This window comes from Eulemur rufifrons, chromosome 21 (assembly GCF_041146395.1).
Source record: "Eulemur rufifrons isolate Redbay chromosome 21, OSU_ERuf_1, whole genome shotgun sequence".
Classification (NCBI taxonomy): Eukaryota; Metazoa; Chordata; class Mammalia; order Primates; family Lemuridae; genus Eulemur; species Eulemur rufifrons.
The window spans coordinates 15,202,884-15,224,607 of record NC_091003.1 but is presented as its reverse complement, the minus strand read 5'-3'; the positions used below and the strand labels follow the sequence as shown (position 1 = coordinate 15,224,607).

General features: G+C 52.5%; 1 protein-coding gene across 4 annotated transcripts in view; it reads right to left on the bottom strand.

Moving 5' to 3' along the window:
• Positions 1–171: 171 nt before the first annotated feature.
• MVK (mevalonate kinase) overlaps positions 172–21,724 on the bottom strand; it is a 101,716-nt gene continuing 80,163 nt past the window's right edge. The window contains exons 11-12 of one of the 4 annotated variants that reach the window (XR_011236555.1): positions 1,224–1,395; positions 172–816 (exon numbers count right to left, since the gene is read on the bottom strand). Coding sequence is in view for 1 of the 4 variants with exons in the window: in XM_069497593.1 (XP_069353694.1) it covers positions 1,313–1,395 (83 nt within the window). In the remaining 3 variants the exon portion in view is untranslated. Of the gene's footprint in view, positions 817–1,018; positions 1,396–7,829; positions 7,872–8,688; positions 8,806–21,724 lie in introns of those variants that run through there. The other 3 variants (XR_011236556.1, XR_011236557.1, XM_069497593.1) reach the window with 3 other exon arrangements.

Genomic DNA, 21,724 nt, shown 5'->3' with positions numbered 1-21,724 from the left:
CCCCATGAGAAATTTGTTAATAACAACAACAAAAATAGTATCAGTAGCTAACACGCAGCAAAGTACTTTACCTAATTCTCACAACTGTGTGAGACAGGTGTTATTATCACCTCTATTTTACAGATGAAAAAACTGCTATGTATGGTAGGTACTAATATTATGCTCTCAACTTACAGAAGAAACTGAGGCTAAGAGATGTGAAATGACACTCTGTCCCGAATGTTTTGTCCCAAGGCATACTTTGGGTTTTTAGCATCATAGCTGAGCTTTGTGGGTCACTTACTATATACCTGGCCCGGTGCTGAGCTCTTTGCAAGCTACACCTCATGGATGTACACCACATCCATGGGAGGCAGGCACTGGTATTCTCCCCCACTTAATAAATGGGAAAACTGAGGCACAGTATCACATAAACCTGGGGTCCAAATACGCATCCACCAAACTATACTGCACCTTGCCTTTTACTTTCTAAGAAGTTTCATAGGTTCTCATAGCCATGGGTGGTCCAGTTAGCAGTCCCTTTTATAGATGGGGAAATCGAGTCCCGGAAGGGGCAGTTCCCTCAGTTGCCATGTGTCTGCCACACAGGAAGTTGGGGAGCCAGCTTTCCAGTGTAAACTTCAAGATCCCCACAGAAATGCAAAACAGCAGCCACACCCCCACCCCTAAGTCTGAGCTCCGTTCCACCTGGCAACCCGGGAACCTGGGTAGGATTCCAGCCCTGCCCTTGCTGGCTGTCGGTCTTGGCCATTTGCCTTCGTGGCTCTGTGCCTCAGTTTCTTGTCTGTGAAAGGGAGGGTACCTTCCAGGGTTGTCCTGAGGGTGAAATGCATCATTGCGTGTAAAGGAGTCAAAATACAGTAAGTGCTCACTAAATGCCAGCTGTAATCATCCAGATGACAGGGTTTGGGAGCCCTGGTGAGTGTATCCAGTGGATGGGCTGATTATAGTCCAGCCCTAGCCTACTTTCAGGAGCCAACCCACCCGGCCTGGGAGAGGCGCCCGCGGGGGACCTCCAGGGCCAGCCCAAGTAGGCCACCGCCGCCTTATCTAGGGCAGGAGCTGGCCCTGTTTCAGGCCTCCACGGCTGCCACGCAAGCGGTTCCCAGCAGCTCCAGGCCTCCGTGATCTGCTCTATTTCTCCGCAGTGGCCCCCGTCTCCTCTCCCCCTTCTCCCCCCTCCTCCTCCCCTCCCCAAGTTGAAGGTGGGGGTGGGGATGTACCTGGAAACGTGATCCAGCTGCCAGCTGCTCCCGCTCTGGGCCAGCCCCAGAGCTGCTGCGATGACATCAGGGATTATTGCCAGGGCGACTCACGAGGTGGACTCAGGGTGTGGACAGGTGGAGAAACCACATTGAAGCCGAGGACAGGGCCAGAGACAGCAACAGTCAAACCCTGGGAAGAGAGAGAGAGAAAGAACGGGAAGGGGAGAAGAAGGCAGTGGGCCATGCCACAGCTTTTGCAGAGTTTGGGATTTTTTTCCATTGTAGGTCACCAAGGCTTGACACCTCCTCTGTGCTAAGCACATGCTCAGTGCTGTTTATATCACATATTTCTATCTCCTTTTACCCTCGCAGAAACGCTGTAAGGTACATACGATTACTTTCCGTATCTTGCAGCAGAGGAAGACCATGCGACTTGCCCGAGGTCACACAATGACAGAACTGGGTCCCAAAGGCCAGAGCCCCTGACCTTGATTTATTGCACCCTGTGCCAGACACTGATTAACTGTGTGTGATCTTGAGGGCAAGTTTCTTCCGCTCTCTGGGCCTCAGTTTCCTCTGCTGTCGAATGGAGGCCAGGGTCCGAGGTCCAGCCCTACCCATCGGAGTCTCCCAGGGGGGTTGGCAGTTTTCAAAGACCCCACCTATACGGCCAGGCCTGGCAACCTGGGGTCTAGAAGATCTTCAAAGGCCCCTGCACCTCTGAAGTTCTGTGCGTCCGTGATGCGCTAACGGTGGGATTTCAGGCCGCAGCAGATTCGCAGGCAGCTGTCTAGGGAGAGAGGTCAGAGGCTTCCAGGTGCCTCTCACACCCCCGCTGGCTAGTGAACGCCCCATAAGATGCTCGGCCCGGGCCCTCACTTATGCCCCGCCCCATGCTCCCAGAGCTCCCTCCCCCATATGCCCACCTCCCTGAAGTCAGACGCTCATGCCTTTGCTCTTGGTCGAGTCCAATAACTCTGCATTATGTGACTGGAGACAGTGTCAAGATGGATTTGCCACGGTCCACAGAGCCACCAGGCAGGCCAGCGCCTGAACATTGGCTCTGGCCAGGGGTCCAAGAGGCCCTGAGGGGGCAGGGGGCAGAGGCACCTCATTCCTCACTGTCCCCATTTGCCCCTCTACACACCAACCTTGCTGAAATACCTGCACATCCTTCCACCTGCCTCTCTCACCCCCAGGCCTTTCCACATGCCATCCCCCTCCACCTAGAATACCCTCCCTCCATGTAGCTGACTCTTGCTGCTCCTTCAGATTTCAGCCAAGGTGCTACCTCCTCTGGGAAGCCCTCCCTGACTACCCTCCTCCGGGCTGGAGCACTTCCACCTTCATAGCGGTGCCCAGTGTGTGTCTTAATGGTCCACTTCTTTGTCAGGCTTCCCGCCAGCCCGAAGGCTCTTCGAGGGCACAGGCTGCCTGGCATGCAGTCATTGCTCAATAAGTTTGTTGAATTAATCTCTGAATCAGTGAATGAATGCAGCCCAGGTTTTTGTCTTGTAGAGAGGGAGTATGAAGAAGAGGAGGGAGTGCCTCTTTGTGCCTCAGTTTCTCCCATCTGTGAAATGGGTTCATTGCCACATAGGCATCGATCGGGGCACCTAGGGCCTGGAACTTTTGTTCCCACCCTCCCATGTAGGTAAGGTTAGTCCCCCCCTTCTCTGGTCTCACTCACTAAGGCCTGTGGGCTCCTCCTTTAACTCCGCTACCACCTTCATCCATTTACTCAACACGTCCTAAGTACCTGCCCTGTGCCTGGCACTGGGCATTCAGCAGTGACTCAGACTGACACCTAGGCCTTGTGGAACTCAAGTTTCACGTGGAGCGCAGACAAGGCAACTAACAGGTATCATCCGGGGAAAGGGGACAGCCCAGAGCAGGCACCTGACCCAGCAGAGGGCCGGTGATGAAAGGTTGATCAGGTGCCCTGTGAAAAACAGGCAGGGGGTCGCCAGGGGGAGAGGTGAGGGAAGGGTGCTGCTGGCCGAGGGAACTGCCAGTGCAAAGGCCTAGCGTTCGGAGTGAGCGAGCTGTCAGGGTCCCAAGGGCAGAGGTGGGGCAGAGGCTGAGCCGGGGCTGGGCAGAGGCGAGGAGGTGGGGGACGGGCATTTATCCTGGCACGGGATGCGGGGAGCAGCCTGCCCCAGGCCCCTGCCCCACCCCCAGTTGCCTCACCTGCCCTCCGCGCTGTAATCTAGGCCAGAGCGTGGAGGGAGCCGAGCCCCCGTTGGTGCACACCACGTAGGTTTTTCAGAGATAATTTAATCAGAGCTATTAATAAGCAGGAAAGAAAGAGCTCTTTATGCTCCAGGAGAAAAGGGAAAAGCGGCAGCACGTGTAACCTTGTTCTTCACCCAGCCCCGCCCCTCGGTAGCTGCAGCCTCTCTCGGGCTGGACCTGGGGGGACGGGGCAAGGAGGACAGCAGAGGGGCCGCTGCCAAGCTCCCCACCAGACCCCACCCACATGCCCCTCCAGCCACTTCGTCCGCCTCTTGGTTCCTAGAAGGTGCCAAACCTTCCTACGTCAAGGCCTTGACACAAGCTGTTCCTTCTGCCCGGAACATTCTCCCTTTTGCTTTTTGCACAACTGGTGCATTCTCATACTTCAGGTCTCAGCTTGAATGTCACCCCCTCGGAGAAGCCCTCCCTGACTACCCCATCTGCAGTTATTTTCCCCAGAGCACCTCCCTTTCGTTTTGCTTTTCCTCCTGCCACCCCTGACCCTGCAACAGAACTTACAGCTGTGGGCAACTCTCTGAGTGCTTGTAGAGTCACTGACTTACTTTCTGTCTGCCTGTCTAGACTGTCAGCGCTGGGAGGACAGGGACTCTGTCATTTCTTCACCTCTGTGTCCCCAGCACGTTGCAGTCACTGGCCCATAGTGGGACCTAGATCGATATGTCGATGGAATTGGAGAAGGTTGGGGGGTGGCTGGTGGAGGGAGTTGGGACAGGAACCAGGAGGCGGTAGGGGCGCCTTCAATCTGGGAGACCCCTGAGAAAATCAAGGACCGTTCAATGTCCCCCTTATTTCGCCCCTGCCTGGGAATCAGGACCCCAGAGGGGAAGGATACTTGCTCAAGGCCATGCAGTAAGTTTGGCCTAGAAGTGGGACTTGAACCCAGAGTCCTTTCGGGACATAGAGTTCCACATGAGCCCCCATCTGCACTGAGTCTCGGACGCTCTGTGTTAAGGAGGATTCTGAGGCCTCACCTAGGCTCAGAAGGAAACGAATCCTGTGCTGCCGTGATCGGTGGTACCCACCATCCGTCTGGGGTTGGACGCTGGGCTGTTCCTCATAGCAGGGGTGCTATTTCTGAGTTTATTTTTTGAGTTTGAAAGAGCACTAGGCTGGGAGTCAGGAGGCTTGTTTCCTTTCGTCAGCACCACCATCTTATCATGGATGGATAACAAGGCCAATTCCCCTGGGCCTCAGTTTCCTCATCTGCAAACTGGGGCCACCTACCCCAGCACTGCTATGTCAAAGTCTATAAGGAGAAAATGGGTATGACATTCCCCAAGCCTAATGGGTTCTACAAATATAACCAATGATCATTATTATACAAGATATCAACAATAATAACAACAACATCCATCAAGTGATGTCCCCTTGTGGACGAGGCACCGCCCCAGGCATTTCCCACTCATGAAAGGGGGTCGCTGGCCTGTGTCACAGGTGTGGACTCTGAGGCTGGGGTCAGGAGCTTTGCTGAAGGTCACACAGAGCTCCTGAGTGGGCAGAGCCAGGATTTGCCACAGAGGGTTTCTGACTTAGCCGGAGACCTTGACAAACAGGAAACAGTGACTGGAGGTGGGGGTGACAGCCCCCACCCCCAAGGTCGTCTCTGTCTCTGTCCTCTGGCCAGCTGGGCCTGGTTCCCCCAGGCTCTGAGTGGCAGGAAGATTTCCAGGGGATTAAAGCCAGCCGGCCCCGCCTCCCTCTGACCTGGAAAGGCCAGCCAGCCTCCCAGGTCCTCCTAAGCCCTCCTGGCAGATCTCCTTTTGTACAAAAAGTTATTGACTTATCAAGGTTAAAATACATTCAGCGCAGGCCAATAAAACACGGATACCGCCGCATCCCGGCTGTCATGTGCAGACTGGTTTTCATGGCAACAGGCTCTCTTCTGCACATTAAACGGTTCAGTTGCGCAAAGTTCAGGCGTTACATAAACAGGGAGTTAACAACAGCAGTAGAAATCAATGTCTGGCCAGGCATGGCCTGGGGAGATAGCATTGATTGGGCCCTTCCTCCTCGATAGGCCGGGTCCCTGCTTCCTGCCCAGCTGCCCTGAACTCCCTACCGCAGCCCCAGTCCCGGGCTCAGACCCAGAGAGCTCCTGGAGCCCTTGTCCCAGGGTCCCTTTCTGGCTGGGAGCCAGCAGCGAGGGGATCTGCTAAACTGTCTGCAGTCGTTTTGTAAACCATTATGTCTCAGAGACGCCGTGTGCCATCGCTGTAAAATATGTTCGTGCCATTGTTAATGGAGAAAGTATCCCATTGCCTCTTAAACCATGGTTGTGACAAGGAACAATCCTACTGCCTTTATGTTTATCTATAAAAACCACTGATACATCAAGATGTGCTCCAAAGAGGTCAAGCAGACAAGGATATGAAATCAAACCGGCTGTGTGACCTTCGGTTAGTAGCTTCACCTCTCTGAGCCTCAGCTTCCTGATCTCTAAAATGGCAAGAATAATAGCCCTGACTTCGTGAGGCTGTAAGGGAGGAGAACATGAGGCGACGTGCGCAGAGTCCCTAGCTTAGGGCCTGACAAAGAATGGCTTGTGTCAGGAACCCTCTGTGTCTCTGCACGCTCGCTCCAGCAGACGCCCAGCTGGGGAAACAGAAAAGAGCAGGGAACCAGGAAGTGATATTTGGGTTCAAATCCTAGCTCCGCCACGAGCTTCGTGACCTTAGGCAAGTCGTTGTGCCACTCTGAGCCTCAGCATCCATTCCCTCATGTAAAACGGGGGAAACACTCTTGCAAGAGCGAAAGAAAATTTCAATGAGCTCAACCACGTGATCGTAGTGGGCACGCGGAAGGTACACAATAAAGATTTATTGAATCAGATCCTTCGTCCAGTGCTCCAACATGAGATCCACCCACCCTTGCAAAATGGAAAATCTCACCAGCCTTTTTTCGCAGGAAAGGGAGGGGTTGGAGCAAAGAACTGTCTGTTCCATTCATTGGAAGACTCTTAAAGTCAGGGTCTTTGTTCATCTGGATGGTCAAGTATACAGTAAGAGCCCAATATGTATCCGATATGTATTTGTCGAACAAAGTTAAACTCCCCTGGAGAGATGGCTAGGCCCCTTCTCATCTGCTGTGGGGTGCCATGAAGACAGGGTGGTGGCCGGGGTGATTCAGGATGGTCGAAGGGACTTCTGGCCACACTAGGTATGGCAGATAAAGCCAACTTGAAATCCATGCCCGCTCACTGGGGTGGCGTGGGTGCTGGGAAGTGGTGCCAGCTGGGGACTATATTTCCAGGCATGGCTACGTGAGTGGCTCTTGCCAAGGAAGTGTGAGCGACTGTGATGTTTTCCACCAGTTGTCCCTTCTGCCCCGAGGCAGAGGATGGACCCTCCTAGGGCAGGGCAGGGCAGAAAGACAAATGGGGCCTGGATCCCTGAACCACTTGTGGGAGAAAGCTGCCCACCTGCTGACTGATGACATTGGCTTTGAAACTGTCGTTAAGTCACTAAATGCCATGGTCTCTTTGTTACAGCAGCTGGTGTTGCCATCACAGATTCATGAGGTTTCCCCAAAAGGACTCAGACCCTCTAGCACAGCCCCGTCTGAGTCATGAAATTTTGCAGAGCTGAGTGGGAGCCCTTATCAGATAAAGCAAGTACGGCAACCTGTGAATGGTAGACTCCAGGTGGTGGGTATTTAAGTGTTCATTATACATGTCTGCCAACTTTGCTGTATGTTTGAACTTCTTCATGATAAAAAGCTTGAAAGAAAATCTATTCTTGTATTTTCAAAATCTTTCTAAGAACCTTGGGGTTCTAGCAAGATGCCTCAGGGACCTCTAGTTGGTAGTGGAGTTGGGCAGAAGGTGCTGGAAAAGATAGAGCTCTGGGGTCCACGCTCCACCCCTTGCCCTCCTGCCTCTGATTTCTTTTCTTTTTTCTTTCTTTCTTTTTTTTTTTTTGCACTCCTCTGTCACCCAGGCTGGTGTGCAGTGGCTTGATCACAGCTCACTGCAGCCTCGAACTCCTTGGCTCAAGTGATCTTCCTGCCTCGGCCTCCCGAGTAGCTGGGACTACAGCCACGTGCCACCACACCCGGCTGCTTTTTTTTTATTTTTTGTAGAGATGGAGTCTCACGATCTTGCTCAGGCTGGTCTCGAACTCCTGGCCTCAAGCGATCCTCCCACCTTGGCCTCCCAAAGTGCTGGGATTACAGGCATGAGCCACCTCGCCCCACCATGTGATTTCATTTGGAAAAAAAAAAAAAAGTTTCCTATAGTGCAGATAATAAAGATTTAAAAATTATTGGGCTTAATCCTCTCATGTTGTCAGGGGGGAAACTGAGGCCCAGAGAGGGGAAGAGAATTGCTCCGGGTCACACAGTGAGGCAGCTCAGGAATTCAGGGGTTCTCTCCGTGGCTTCCTGGAGGTTCTCTGGGAGACTCCACTCTGGGGGCTGCCAAGAGGAAAGGAGGGTGGGTCGGGCACCAGTCTGAGCTCCCCAAACCCGCACCTGCCAGCCAGAGCCTTCTGCTTTTGGCTGTCTTATATGTTGGGTACCATGGTATTTGACCAAAGGGTCCTGCAGCTGGGCAATGGCTCTTTGGGAGGTGACAGGGAGGACCCCATGGGCCCAGAGTCTCCTGGAACGGGACCCTCCCCCTCCATCCCGGCACCGTCCCCTTCTCTGTAGCTGCAGGGGGAAGATGGATGGGAGGCGGCAGGGCTGGGACAGACCGCTCTGGAATGATGGATTTGGACCCTGACCAGAAGCCCCCAGGGTCATCTGGGACCATGAGCAGAGGTGAGAGGTCACCCAGCCAGCAGAGGTGGGTCAGCAGGGGACAGGGATGAGGAGTCAGCTCAGGGGTCCGAGGGCTGGCGATGGAAGGGTTGATGTGTACCCTAAGCCGAGAGCTCTTCTAGGACTAGCTGTATTTCTCATACGTTCCACAACTCCAGCGTGTGCCAGGCTCTCGGCTGGGGATGCCAGGATAAACGGGCACCGTTCCTGCCCTCGGGCTCCCAGGGCAGGCAGGGTCAGGGCAGGCAGGAAATGAAGAACCGTGCCATCCCCTCACGCCTACACGACCACCACATGACCTTGGGCAGGTCCCATCACCCCTCTGAGCCTCAGTTTCCCCATCTAGAGAATGAGGATAAGTACAGTTCTAAACCGATAACGTGTGTGTTGGATTTGGCGCACAGCTCAGCTTGGAGAAAGACCAGCTCTCTCCCCCAGACTCCCAGTTACAAGAGAAGGGTCTCCTTACCTCCTCTGGACTGTTTCAGGTAAGACAGGGGCATGGGTTTGAATCCTGGCTCCACCACTTATTAGCTGTGTGACCTTGGCCCAATCACTTCCCCTCTCTGGTCCTTGGTTTCCTCTTCTGTAAAATAAGAATGGTAATAGTAGTAAGTTCCTTGTCTGATGGTTATGATGTTGCAGCGAGTTAAACTATGAAAGCATTTAGAACAGCACCTGGCCCACAGTTACCTCTCAGTGACCGTTAACCTTTGTTGTTAGTACTACGATGGACTCTTGATTCTGCAATCGCAGTAGTAACACCACTGATGAATATTGGCCTAGTGCTAGACAAGGACTTGGAGACCATCTAAACCCAGTCTGGTGCCTGGGTGCCAACTCTGATCCATCAGGAGGAACTGCCTGGGGGATTGGCTTGGACTGGTTTTGCTATCCCATCTGGGTTCAGTAAGAACTGTGCGGCAACCGATTAGCAATGCCTGCCACGGGCAAGGGAGGGGAGGGCAAGGGAAGGTATGCCATTGATTAGCCACTCCTGTTGCTGGTCCAAGCCCTCTCGTTGTACAGATGGGAAACCGAAGGCTCAGAGAAGGACTAAGACTTGCCCAAGGCCACACAGGAATCAGAGACAGGGCTCCCGAGCCTACCTCCCTCCTTCCTCACTGGGTCCTGGTCTATGTCATTTAATCCTGTGGAGAAAAGTCATTATTTCTCCATTACATTTCCCAGCCTGTTTTCTGGAAGGGAGTTAATTGATTTAAACTTTTCCAGGATGATTCTCCCTCCCCCTCCCCTCCCCGGGGCCCGATTCTATTATCGCTCTGCCTTGCGGAAATGAGTAGGTGCCATCTGCGAGCGGGAGCACACAGGTCTCCGGGCAGGACCTCCGCGGGCTGTGGAGAATGTAGCCTTGCCCGGGGCTGAGTCTCCTGAGGGCCTCCCCGGCTAATGACGACAACTGCCGGGACCGTGTGTCGTGTTGCTTGTCACCACCAGCAGCTACCACCTGCTGAACTACACACACTCTGTGCTGGGCACGGCTCAGAGGGTTCATTGGCTCTTCACATGCCCCCAATTTACAGAAGGGGAAACTGAGGCACAGAGAAGGTGCCAGAGCTGGGATTCAAACGCAGGGCTGGCTGGCTCCGGATTGCTCATTCTTTACCATTCGTGTTCACTGCCTCCTCTGCTCTGTCAAAATCCAACCACCCCAAATGTCCTTTCCAGATTTTCACCCCAGACCTGCGAGTTTGGCCGAAGGGTGGTCATTGACAGGCTGTTTGATGGATGAAGAAACTGAGGCCCAGAGAGGGAGAGTGACTGATCCTGAGCCACACAGCACAGTTGCTCCAAAGCCCTGTCCTTTGCCCCTACAAGGAAGAAAAGGGACAGGAATGGCTCAGAGCAGGGCCGGCCACGGCAGCCCTTATGGCCTATTCATCTTCTGAGATGAAATATTTATTTACGCACCCCATTTAATCAGGATATGCCGTAATTAGCGGCAGATTTGTGCCTCCTGCCCACGGTGTTATTTATTTCGGTTCCGGGCGGCCACGTCCCTTGCCAAGTGCGTGCTGGGCCTGGATTTCAATCAGAGGGGGCCACGGCGGAGCCGTCCCCGGGGACCTCACGGCAGCAAGGCCCCCCTCGGAATGATAAATGAGCCCGCAGATAGCAGAAATGCTGCCCAGTTGCTCCGGGGGGCTGGCGTGCACGGGGCGGGGAAGGGGGTGTGCTCGCCAATCCCAGGACCTTGTCACTGAGGAACTCCCCCTCCCCCGGTGCCAGACAATGGCCTGGCATCTCCCAAGCCCAGGATGAAACATGGAAGAGAGATGGCACCGTGCCAGCCATGCAGCAATCCCGATTCCAGAATCCTAAGGCAGGAAGGAACCCGGGAAGGACCCCGTCCCTATTTCTGTCTCGGGATAGGTTTGTATCTCGGCATCTCCTGGCCTGGACCGTGGAGGGCACACTCTTCTCACAGCCCCCAGGACTGGGAAGTTCCTGTTGCATCTAACTTTAAGCTAAAAGCTTGGCAACTGTGTCCCCCGGGTGATCCCGCAAGCGACACCCTCTGTCGTTTTCCAGAAGGAGGTGGGGGATGCTGGAAGGGCCGAGAGTGTGGGTGAGGGGTTGGATTTGGATTATTGGAACGGATGAAGCAGAAATAAAAGCCAACCTTTGCGGAGGCCTCCTCGGAGCTAAGCCCTGTATATGTGTCCGGGTGAGTTTCTTAGCCTCTCGGTGCCTCTGTTTGCTCAAATATAAAATGGGGGCGAGAGCAGGAGCTGCCTCCTGAGATTGCCACGAGGAGGAAAAGAGCGAGGAGTACACACAGAGCCCCTGAAAAGTAACCGGCACATAGTAAGTGCTCAATAACTGTGCACTACTGTTATGATTTGGTGATAAATTCTCACGCTAAGCTGGCAAGGTAGAGCTACGCCATTTTACAGATGAGGAAACTGAGGCTCAGGGAGGGCCGGCGTTTTGTCCATGAGGTGGGCATCATCACCCCCATTTTGCAGGTAGGGAAACTGAGGCCTGGGACATCAGAGAGGCCCCCTGCTCGAGGGCCGCCTCCAGCATGCTGAGGGCTTTGCGGGCGGTCCTCCCTGCTCCCTGGGAAGATTTCTCTGCAAAGTGGGCACGTAGGTGCGGACCTCACAAGGCGCTTTGGGAGTCAAGAAAGAGCACCCCTGAGGTCGCCCAGCGTGGGCCTGGCAGGTAGAAGTGCCCAGCCAGGTGTTTGAAAGTCTTCCTCTGGCCAGGGAAGAGCAGGGTCTGGGGACTGCCTGGGAGGAGCTCCCAGCGTGTGTTTCCTGAGTCGGGAAATGATCCTAACGAAGCAGCAACAGCTCCCTGGGGGCTGCTGCCAATTAGGCCAGACACCCCCAGGGGGATCCCATTGTCCCTGCCCTAGTTGGGACAAGGTTTGTGGCTGTGCCTCCCCCAGGGACCGCCTGCCCGAATGAGGTCAGTGGGAGGTGTGGCTGTAACAGCTGGGACAGGGAGCTTGTCCAGGGCTCAGGCGGCCACCTGGGTCTCATTTCGCAGATGAAGAAACTGAGGCTCAAGGAGGACAGGTGACTTGCCAGTGGCGCCGACTGTAAACCCTGAGAGGACCCCAGCAGACAGCTCCCGACATCCACACCCAGCAGGCCCAGATCCTGTGTGTCCTTGAGCCAGTTACTCAACCTCTCTGAGCCTCCCTTGCCTCAAGTGCCATAATGGAGATAATTAGTAATACCTACTGGGGATGGAGGGTCGGGGACAAGGTGGAAATGAGGATCACAGGACACCAGACACACCAGTCACTCGGAGCAGTCTAGAAACAGGACAAAGGCGTGTTTGGGGGCATGGGCCTTCTGTGTCTCCACTGTGTGCCTTCTCACCGTCACCCAGGCTGTTCCCTCTGCCTGAAATGCCTTTCCTGGTCCCCTTTCTCAGGCTACCTTCTACTTACTGTATGGTCCCAGCTCGACTGTCACCTCCACCGTGAAGCTCTCGCTGATGCTGGCTGAGCTCTGTCTCCTTGCTTCCCAGCCTCACCCCGTGACACTGCTCCCTGTCGCCTGCGTACCCGCTGTGAGCTCCAGGGCTTACCTGCTGTGCACCGCCGCCCTGGTGTCTGGCACAGGCCTGGCACGTGGCAGGTGCTAATAAGCGTTTGTTGAATGACTGACAGACTTCCTCACCGAATGAGTGCATGGCCGCAGCCGTGAGTGGGATTCACTGGCATTCCCACCTCTCCTGGCTCCCGGACCCTCTTCCCTCTTTGCAGAGAACCAGGATGCCGGCAGCTTGGGTGGCTGCAGCTGAACTTGAATCCCTGGTAATGGGAGCTGCCCAGGTGTAGAGCCAGCTCTAGGTGCGAATTTGCGTTCTCTGGAATGGCCCGGTCAGGCAGACGCTGCCGGGGAGATGCGGCTCTGGGCTGCCCACCTTTGGGGCCCACGGCAGCAGCAGAAAAGGCGGATCTGCAATCAGCCAGGCCTGGCTTGGAATCCCAGTCTAAACGCCCTCACCGCCCTGGGCCACGGTTTTTCCCATCTGTGAAATGGACTTGCTGGCACCCGGCAGCTGCTCCTGCAATGAGGGAAGGCCCTTGGATGAGGGGGCAACAAACACACAGGCATGGTCTGTCCCACTTCCCCATCCGACGGAGGGCCCAGGCCCCAGGTCCCCGCATGCCGGGCTGGAGGGACCCTCATCATGGCCAATCCCCTCCACACTGATGCTGTGCGCTCCCCTTGGAAATTCCCACTGGGAGAAGGCCCAAAAGTATCCACAGTCATTTACTGAGCACCTACTATGTGCCAGGCACTGGCTATTTGTGCCCTCACTGGATCCTCCCTGCTGCTCCCATTTAACAGATGGGAAAATAGAGGCTCAGAGAGGGAGAATAGGGGTCCAGAGGTATCCAGCTGGGAAGTGCTGGGCATGGGACTCGAACTTGTGTCCCCCTGGCTCTGAAACAGCCTCTTCTTGGGTGATGGCTCACGGTCCCTGTGATTCACAGAAAGCACCCACCTCCCAACTTGGGACCTGCAGAAGGGGGAAGTTATTTTGTGGGGGGTGGGAAGCAGGCAAAGAAACCCCCTGTAGATACCACCATGGGTTACTACTGCTGCCGTCTGATTGTTAGTAACAATAACCCACGTCCTGAGCCTTCTCCCCATGCCACGCCCATTGAGGCCCCCAAACAACCCTCTTAGGACAGATTCAAAATGCAACCCCATTTTACAGATGAGGAAACTGAGGCCCAGAGAGCTTAGGTGATTTGCTGGAAGTCACCCAGCTGGGGAAAGGCAGTGCAGTGATTGAAACCCCAGCAACACTGAAGCTCATGCTCCTTGGCCAAGGGCCTTGCACAGGGACACTACCAGGAAATGTTTGTTGATTGACTTACAGAAAGAATGAATGAGTGAAGGAATAATTTCATGACGGAATGGCCAGCCGTAGGATGCCTACTGGGGGGGGTGTGCAGGGGATGGGAGAAGAGCCTCCACATCCAACCCAGGCCCCCCCAGATCTGCCTCCTGACCTCCCGCAGCGGCTTCTCTCTCTTGGCTCATCCAGGAGTGCGGTGGAGGCAGAGCAGGGGTAGGGCTTGGACTCCCCAGTCTCTCTCCTGCCCCCAAACGCTCACACTCGTTGTGACTTATTGTTTAACTTTACAAGCCCTTGGGCTTTTATGAGGGTTATTTATAAAGCTCTGGGCTTTGATCCGCAGCATAAAAAAAGCAAACTCCTGTGTCTGAAAATGTCATGGGGATTAGGGGAGCCTTTGAAGTCCCCTCTTGGCAGGCGGCTCCCGCCCAGCTTCCCCTGCAGAGGGCCTCCAAGCCTGGAAGCCCCCGGCCAGGGCCAAGGGGCCCTCCTTTGGGGTGGAAGTGGCCCCTGTCCAGGTGAGTGACAGATGGGGGCCTCCCCCCTGGAATACTCCTCCCAGCTGGGCACTCTTCCCGGCCCCAGGCACAAACTGGGCCTCCCTGGTCTCCAGATGTTGGCAACATCTGTCTCTCGTGTTTATGGACAGCCAGAGGCTGCTATCTTATGTTCCTGAGCCCAGCAGTAAGGGACTGCGGGGGTTCTAAAAAATAGATTATTATTACCGGTTTACGGATAGGGAGGGGGACAGGGAACATACGTAGGGAAGTAGAAAGAATAGCTGGTACAGAGGTAGGTGGCTGGGTTTCCTGAGACTGTCTACTCCTGTCCTTCAAGCCCTGGGGTCTAACCCTCCACCCTGCTGGTGGGGAGGGACCCCTCCTGTGGTCAGCCGGGTCACAGCTGGAGGGGTCTGGGCTAGCTCTCAGGGGCAGGGGAGAGGCAGACCCAAGTAGGCAGCCCAGAGAAGCAGGGACATTTCCTGCTTCCCGCAATCACGTCCCAGCGGCATGAGGCCAGAGGGGCAGATGGGACGACCTTGCCCAGCTCCGTTGGCACATTCACGGTGGCCTGAGTGTTTCTGGGTGATTTTCCTCCTTGCTTTCTCCGGATCTCGCGGGACCTCCAAGCATCCCAGTAGACCAATACAGGGGACAAGGTGAAGTCCCAGCTTGCCCCGCTCGGAGCTGTGTGATCTTGGGCAAGCTGCTCCCCTCTCTGAGCTGCCCTTCCACTGTTTCCAAATGCGGAGCCTCAACCACGCAAGCTGTGCAGGGACTGAACAAGGTCGTTCCGGGGAGCACGTGGGCTGCTTGGTAGCCCTGGAAGAAGCCAGAGGTCCCTCCTCCCTCCTCCTCCTTCTCAGAAGCTGGGGCCCCAGGGGAGAGGGAAATTTTGCAGGGGGGGCTGTCATGGAAATGTTCTGTATCGTGACTGCGTTGTTGATCTGACTGTATGCGTTTGTGAAAGCTCGTCAAACTACACACCTAAAATCAGTGAATCTCATTATATGTAAATTACACTTCATTAAGCTAAAAATATAAAATAAAAATTTAAAAAAAACCATGCAAAGAGAAAATAATTAATCTTCGGGAAGCAAATAAGATTAAAAAGTAAACAAGGAAAACTCTCTGCAGTCTTCATTTCTACTCCCCAGAAGCAAAGAGGCATTCTATCAATCAGTCAGTCACTCAACTAACACTGTTTTATGATATGTCACACACCACCATAGCTACTTTTCACAATCGTGTGTATGGGTGTCTCTATAAACATTTTCTGAACATACCTTCAACAGTCTAATTCGCACGTTTCCCCCCACATTGACAGCTCAGCTTAGAGAAAGTTCCATGTGAGCACGTTCACATCTCATGCTTTTGAAAGGCTGTAGAGTTGTGCAGCAAATGGATAACCCAATTTACTAAACCTGTGCTTTTTATTTATTTATTTACTTTTTGAGACAGAGTCTTACTCTGTTGCCCAGGCTGGAGTACAGAGGTGTGATCATAGCTCACTGCAACCTTGAACTCCTGGGCTCAACTGATCCTCCTACCTCAGCCTCCCGAGTAGTTCGGACTACAGGTGCGTGCCACTATGCTGGGCTAATTTTTCTTTTTCTTTTTTTGTAGAGATGGGGTCTTGCTATGTTGTCCAGGCTGATCTCGAACTCCTGGGCTCAAGTGATCCTCCCACCTCAGCCCCTCAAAGTGCTGGGATTACAGACATGAGCCACCGCACCTGGTCTTACTATTGTTTTTAAATTAAATTACATTAACACAGTTTATAATAAACTTATGTACACGTGCATACATATAACGCATACATTTTCCCCCAGAGAGCTGAGACTAGGCCACAGCAATTGGGCGATGTGGATGGAGCAGGAGGAACAGGGTCCCTGCGGAACCAAAGCTAGAAATGAGGCTCAGAGAGGGAGTCAACTTGCTCTAAGACACACAGCCAGGAAGTGACGGAGCTGAGTTAATCAGAGGGTTCCTGATTCTGTCCTCCACCCTCTGCTTCCCTCTCTCTACCGGGGCTCCAGCCCACGTGTCTCAGGGGCAAATCTGGGGTTGCTTGGGTATGGGAAGTTAACTCAGCCCAGCCCTGGAATCCCACAAGCAGAGCCATTTGTCAGGCCTCTGAGTGCCAATTAGTAGGGCATGAGCCTGATTAGTCATTGTGGCATGGCAGATTTGGGGGAATTAATCAGGCCAGGGCGGTAGCAGGGAGGGGGAGGACGAGAAGGGGAGGAGAAAGGAGCGCATGGGTGCTGGGTGGTGGAGGGCGTGGGTGGTCAGTCTTTACCAGTGACCGTGGGGCCTCCCTCGGGAGGATGCTCCCCTGTGCCAGTGGTGGGGGGGTACTCTGGGGACCAGGAGGGCCCGCCCACCCTTCCCTAGAAACACGGCACCAGTTTGCAGATCCCTGTGGCTAGAAAATGACCACGGGCCTGAGGTCTCCACGGATGGGGCCCTGCCTCCCACGCCTGGAAGTCAGAGGTTAGAAGTGGGTGGGAGATGGGCCCCAGGTGGGGTGGGAGGGGGCGCTCCAGCGACAGCTGAGCAGAAAGAACAGCGCTGAAAACGTCAGGAACCGTCTCCCACCTGCTGAGGCTGGGCTGGCGCTTCTAGGCAGGTGGGTCCCACGGGACCCCACCTCGAAAGTGTCATCTTAAAAGCTGGGCAGGGTTTCTCAGCTCACACGGATGGGCTCGCCTTTTAAAATGTGTTGCCACCAGGATTGCAGGGAACCTTCCAGAGGCTTTGTTGGAATCAGAAAAAGGCACCCCCTCTGGGCAGACCGAGTAGGAAAAGGCCCCCCTCTGGGTGCAGTCAGTAATTATCCAGGCTGTTAAAGGCTCTTAGTACAACCCTCTGCTAATGGAGCTGGAAGTGAACTTCAGATGCGTTTCACCCCACTCCCTCAACCAGGTGCCCTTGGGCAGGGCACAACCTGAACAACTGTACCCTGCAGGTATGTTCCCATCTTTGGAGTCCCAAGGACTTCCTGGGCCCCCTGTGACACCGTGGAAAGAGCATAGGCTCTGGAATCAACTAGCACTGGGTCCAAACCCCAGCACTGCCTCTAGCACTGAGTGCGCCTCCCACTCCCCTTGCTGGGCCTCAGTTTCCTCATCTCTAGAATGGGGATGATAACAGCTCTTCCATCCCAGGGCTCAGGCAGCCACTGAGGGTTGACATGAGAAAGAATCACATGTGAAGTGCAAAACTGCTATCAAGAAACTGATCTATGATGGTGTCCAGGATCGTTCTATGTCACGTGGAGTCTCAAACGGCCCCGGGGACACATCCCTCTCAGGATTCAGCACCAAGAAAAGTCTGTCTCTCTTTCCCTCTTTCTCTGAAAAACCCATAGTTTTACTTCCCTTAAACTTTGCTTGTGGTAGACCATAAGAACTAAGAAAACTAACTTGTTTGCCTTTTTGCCATGGCTGCTTGGAAACTCAGGATCAGGTTTAAACTTCAATCGCTATCATTTACTTTAACCTAGATTTTTGTGATACAATCTGTCTCCTCACATACTGCCAGGAAAAAATATATTTTTCAAAAAGAAATGTGCCTTTTAAACAATTTCTAAGGGAATGTGTTGAACTTGCAAGACCATGAAAAGCAGAGAGAGAGAGAGAGTAGTCAGAGAATGGAGCTTGTGTGTGTGTGATCCAATAGCATAGGCCCTTCCCCCGGCTCACTCCCTCTCATCTGAGGGCCTCTCTGCACCCAAGCCTCTTTGCATACACTGGACTCTTGTATTTTATCTCTAATTTTAATAGTATAACTAGGCAGGGATTTTTTTTTTAATGTCAATTACTGCAAATCATTTTTTGGAAGCAACACAGGTAGCTATATAAAGCTCTATCTGTCTTTAAATGCACACACACACATGTGTTTACAAACACACATGTGCACACGTACACATACACATCTGGTCTGGCTCTTTGCTTCCTGGGACTCTGCCCTCTCTCAGCTGGGGAGCATTCTGGAACCTGGTGCTAGATGAAAAGATATGGCCAGTCCTATAATGTTGCCTCTCTCTTCCCCCGGTCCCTGGGGGAAGATCTTTATCATTTTCCCACTGACCTGGTGGGGCCGAGCAAAGGGAATTAGCAAGAGGCTGGGCCTGTAGAGCCAGCGCCGTGGTGGGGAATCCAGGGAGGAAAGGGACGTGGATCTCAGCCCCAATGCCAGCTCCATCCATTTTCCCTGCCAGGGGACTTTGTCCAAGTTTCTGTGCTTCTCTGGTCCTCAGTTTCTTTCTTTGAATAAAGAGGAGAAATAATAATACCTGCCGCCCAGGTTGTTGTGAGGATGGCAAGCATGCAAAGTGCCTGGCACATAGTCAGGGCATAATAAATGGTCACTACTTTCGCTGCCTTCGGTCAGCAGTGACCAATTATCTCAAGCCTGAACTCCAGGAGCTTGTGGGTAACTGAGAGGTGAGGGATATTCTTAGTGCCAACAAAGGGAACTATAAAAACCAGAAGTCAACATCTACCAACCCATTCACCTACTAAACTACCAATCTATCCATCCATCCATCCATCCATCCATTTATCCATCCATTCACCTGCCAGCCCATCTGTCTATCCATCTACCGATCAACACATTTGTCCATCCATTCATCTGCCTACCAACCCAACCATATATTCATCCATTTAGCCAATAATCCACCTACCAACGTACCCATTCATCCACCCAACTACTAACCACAAATCCTTCTGTCTGTCCATCTTTCCAAGTATCCATCTATCCATTTATATAACTATCCACTTACCTATCCATCCTTCCGTCCATTCATCCATCAATTCACCTCTTCACTCACCTATCCATCCATCTACCCATTTTTCCACCTATCCAACTACTTTTCCTTAGCACCTACTCAGTACTAACTGCTTTAGATGAGGAGCAGGATAAAACATAATCTTTGCTCTTAAGAACTCTGGTTTCCAGGGCAAGATGAGACACGTAGTTAGATGATTTTCTCACATGCGTCCTCCACCCTCCCATCCCACCAGACCTGGGTTTCAGAAAAAGAAATGTGGGAAAGGTTTCCTATTAGATCCTCCTCTGAGTGATTCACTACTCATATTGTTAGCACATTAAAAGATCTGACAAGTCCTGCAGTCAAGATCTCTTTCCAACCCTTTTCAACCATTATTACCCCAAATGACTTGCCTCCGAAATCTATTTTAAGGGGATTGTTTTTTAAAACCCCATGGAATGAGATTGCCTTAGAACGGATTTTTGGGAATTGCTGATAAACCCAGGAAGAAAGAACCAAGTGTCATTTAAAAAGCACACAGTGGCATTGGATTATAACTCAAAGCATAAAACAAATATCCATGAGTCCATACTGATACAAATAAATGATGGAATAAATAAACAGAGAGGAGAACATATAAATCTCCGGTGCAGAGTAATTCTGAATAATTTATGTAAATATTCTGCCCTCAAGGAGGTATAGCGTAACTCCACTCCTTAAGTTTGGGATGCGTGTTATGACTTCCTTCTAAAGGATGCAGTATAGAAAGGAGGAAGAAAGAGTCACATTGCAGTGGAGGATGACAAACACTACCTCGGCCTCATGATAAAGGTTAAGATCAACAGTGAGCTCGGGCGCGGTGGCTCACGCCTGTAAATCCTAGCACTCTGGGAGGCCGAGGTGGGAAGATCATTTGAGCTCAGGAGTTCGAGACCAGCCTGAGCAAGAGTGAGACCCTGTCTCTACTAAAAATAGAAAAATTAGCCAGGCATCGTGGTGCATGCCTGTAGCCCAGCTACTCGGGAGGCTGAGGCAGGAGGATCACTTGAGTCTAGGAGTTTGAGGCTGCAGTGAGCTACGATGATGCCACTGCACTCTACACCAAGGGGTGTTAGAGTGAGACTCTGTCTCAAAAAAAAAAAAAAAAAACCAACAGTGATGTGTCGTGTTGATAGTATGTACCTTGGATGTGACATGCTATGATGCTATGGTGACAATGGCACTTTACATCCGTGGTCTTCCTCCCCAAATGGATAACCCCAGTCTAATTTGAGAAAAACATCAGACAAATCCCAACTGAGTCACATTTCAGCAAATTTCCTGACCAGTCCTCAGTAGAAGCGCTAAGATCACCCAAACAAGGAAAGTTTGAAAAACTGTCCCAGCTAAGAGGAACCTGAGAAAAAGTGACAATGACAGGTCATGTGGTTGCCTGGATGGGGTCTTGGTGTAGGAAAAGGATGTTAGGTGAAAACTAAGGGAATCTGAATAACATTTGGGCTTTGGTTAATAATAATGTATCCATATAGGTCCATTAACTGACAAATGTACCGTCCTGATGTAAGATGTTAATATTAGTGGAAATTGGGTGTGGAATATATGGGAACTCTGCATTATCTATGTAATTTTTCTGTAAATCTAAAATATAATGTTTCTAAAATAAAATAAATATTTTTCTACAAATATGAAATTTAAAAATTATTTTAAAAATAAGTAGATAAGCAAGTGAATAAAGCTGCGGCCCTCAATCTCCGGGCCGCGGACCGGTACTGGTCCGTGGCCTGTTGGGACCCGGGCCACATAGCAGGAGGCAAGTGAGTGAAGCTTCATCTGTATTTGCAGTCACTGTCTCCCGTCACCCCCAGATGGGACCGTCTAGTTGCAGGAAGACAAGCTCAGGGCTCCCACTGATTCTGCATTATGGTGAGTTGTGTAATTATTTCATTATACATTACAATGTAATAAGAGAAATAAAGTGCACAATAAATGTAATGCACTTGCATCATCCCAAAACCACCCCCCAGCCCCCATCCGTGGAAAAATTGTCTTCCATGAAACCGGTCCCTGGTGCCAAAAGGTTGGAGACCACTGACATAAAGCTTTGAAAAACCAAGTGTAGAGTTTGGAGAACAGCCTGGGGGAGGCATTACGACCTGCTTAGGGAGGAGACCTGAAATCAGGGCCGCCTGGGTTCTGTGGCCTTGGGCAAGTTGCTTAATCTCTCTGAGCTTCTGTTTCCTCATATGTAAAATGGGGATTTACAAATACCTACTATTTGTTGGTTCGGATCAAACAAGGCAATGTGTATAAAGTACTAGGCACAATAAAGCACTCTGGCACTGTTAGATTTACCACGTTATTATTTTTGGTAAGGTCACAGGGAGATCTGGAAGGCTGCGGAGAACAGGGATATTGGCACCAAGCCTTGGAGAACTGGTGGAATCTGGAGGGGGGCACAGAGTCGGAATCAGCTTCCCCCAAAGCAGGGAGATCCCTCCTTCTGTCCTTGACTCCCACCCTTTGATTCTAGAGCAGGGACAAGGGGCTGGGAGGAGATAGAGACCTCACAGGCAGGTTCCTGGCTCACTCCCTATAGCCCTGGCTTGCTCTCTGCCCGGGGCTCTGGGCTAAGTAATCGCTAATTCCTCCCTGATGAAGCACCTGTATCTGTAAGCAAATGAGCTGGCAGGTGGCGGCCTGGATAAAATATGACCTGCTCAGCGGGGGATTTGCTTACCAGTCAGGAAGCAGCCCATCCTGAGGCCTCCCGAAGAAAGCATAAATCACCAGTGCCCACAGGGCAGGCGGGAGGGCAGGAAGCCCCCCAAAGAGTGAGTGCCTTCCTGCTCGGTCTCAGGCGAAGGCCCGTGGAC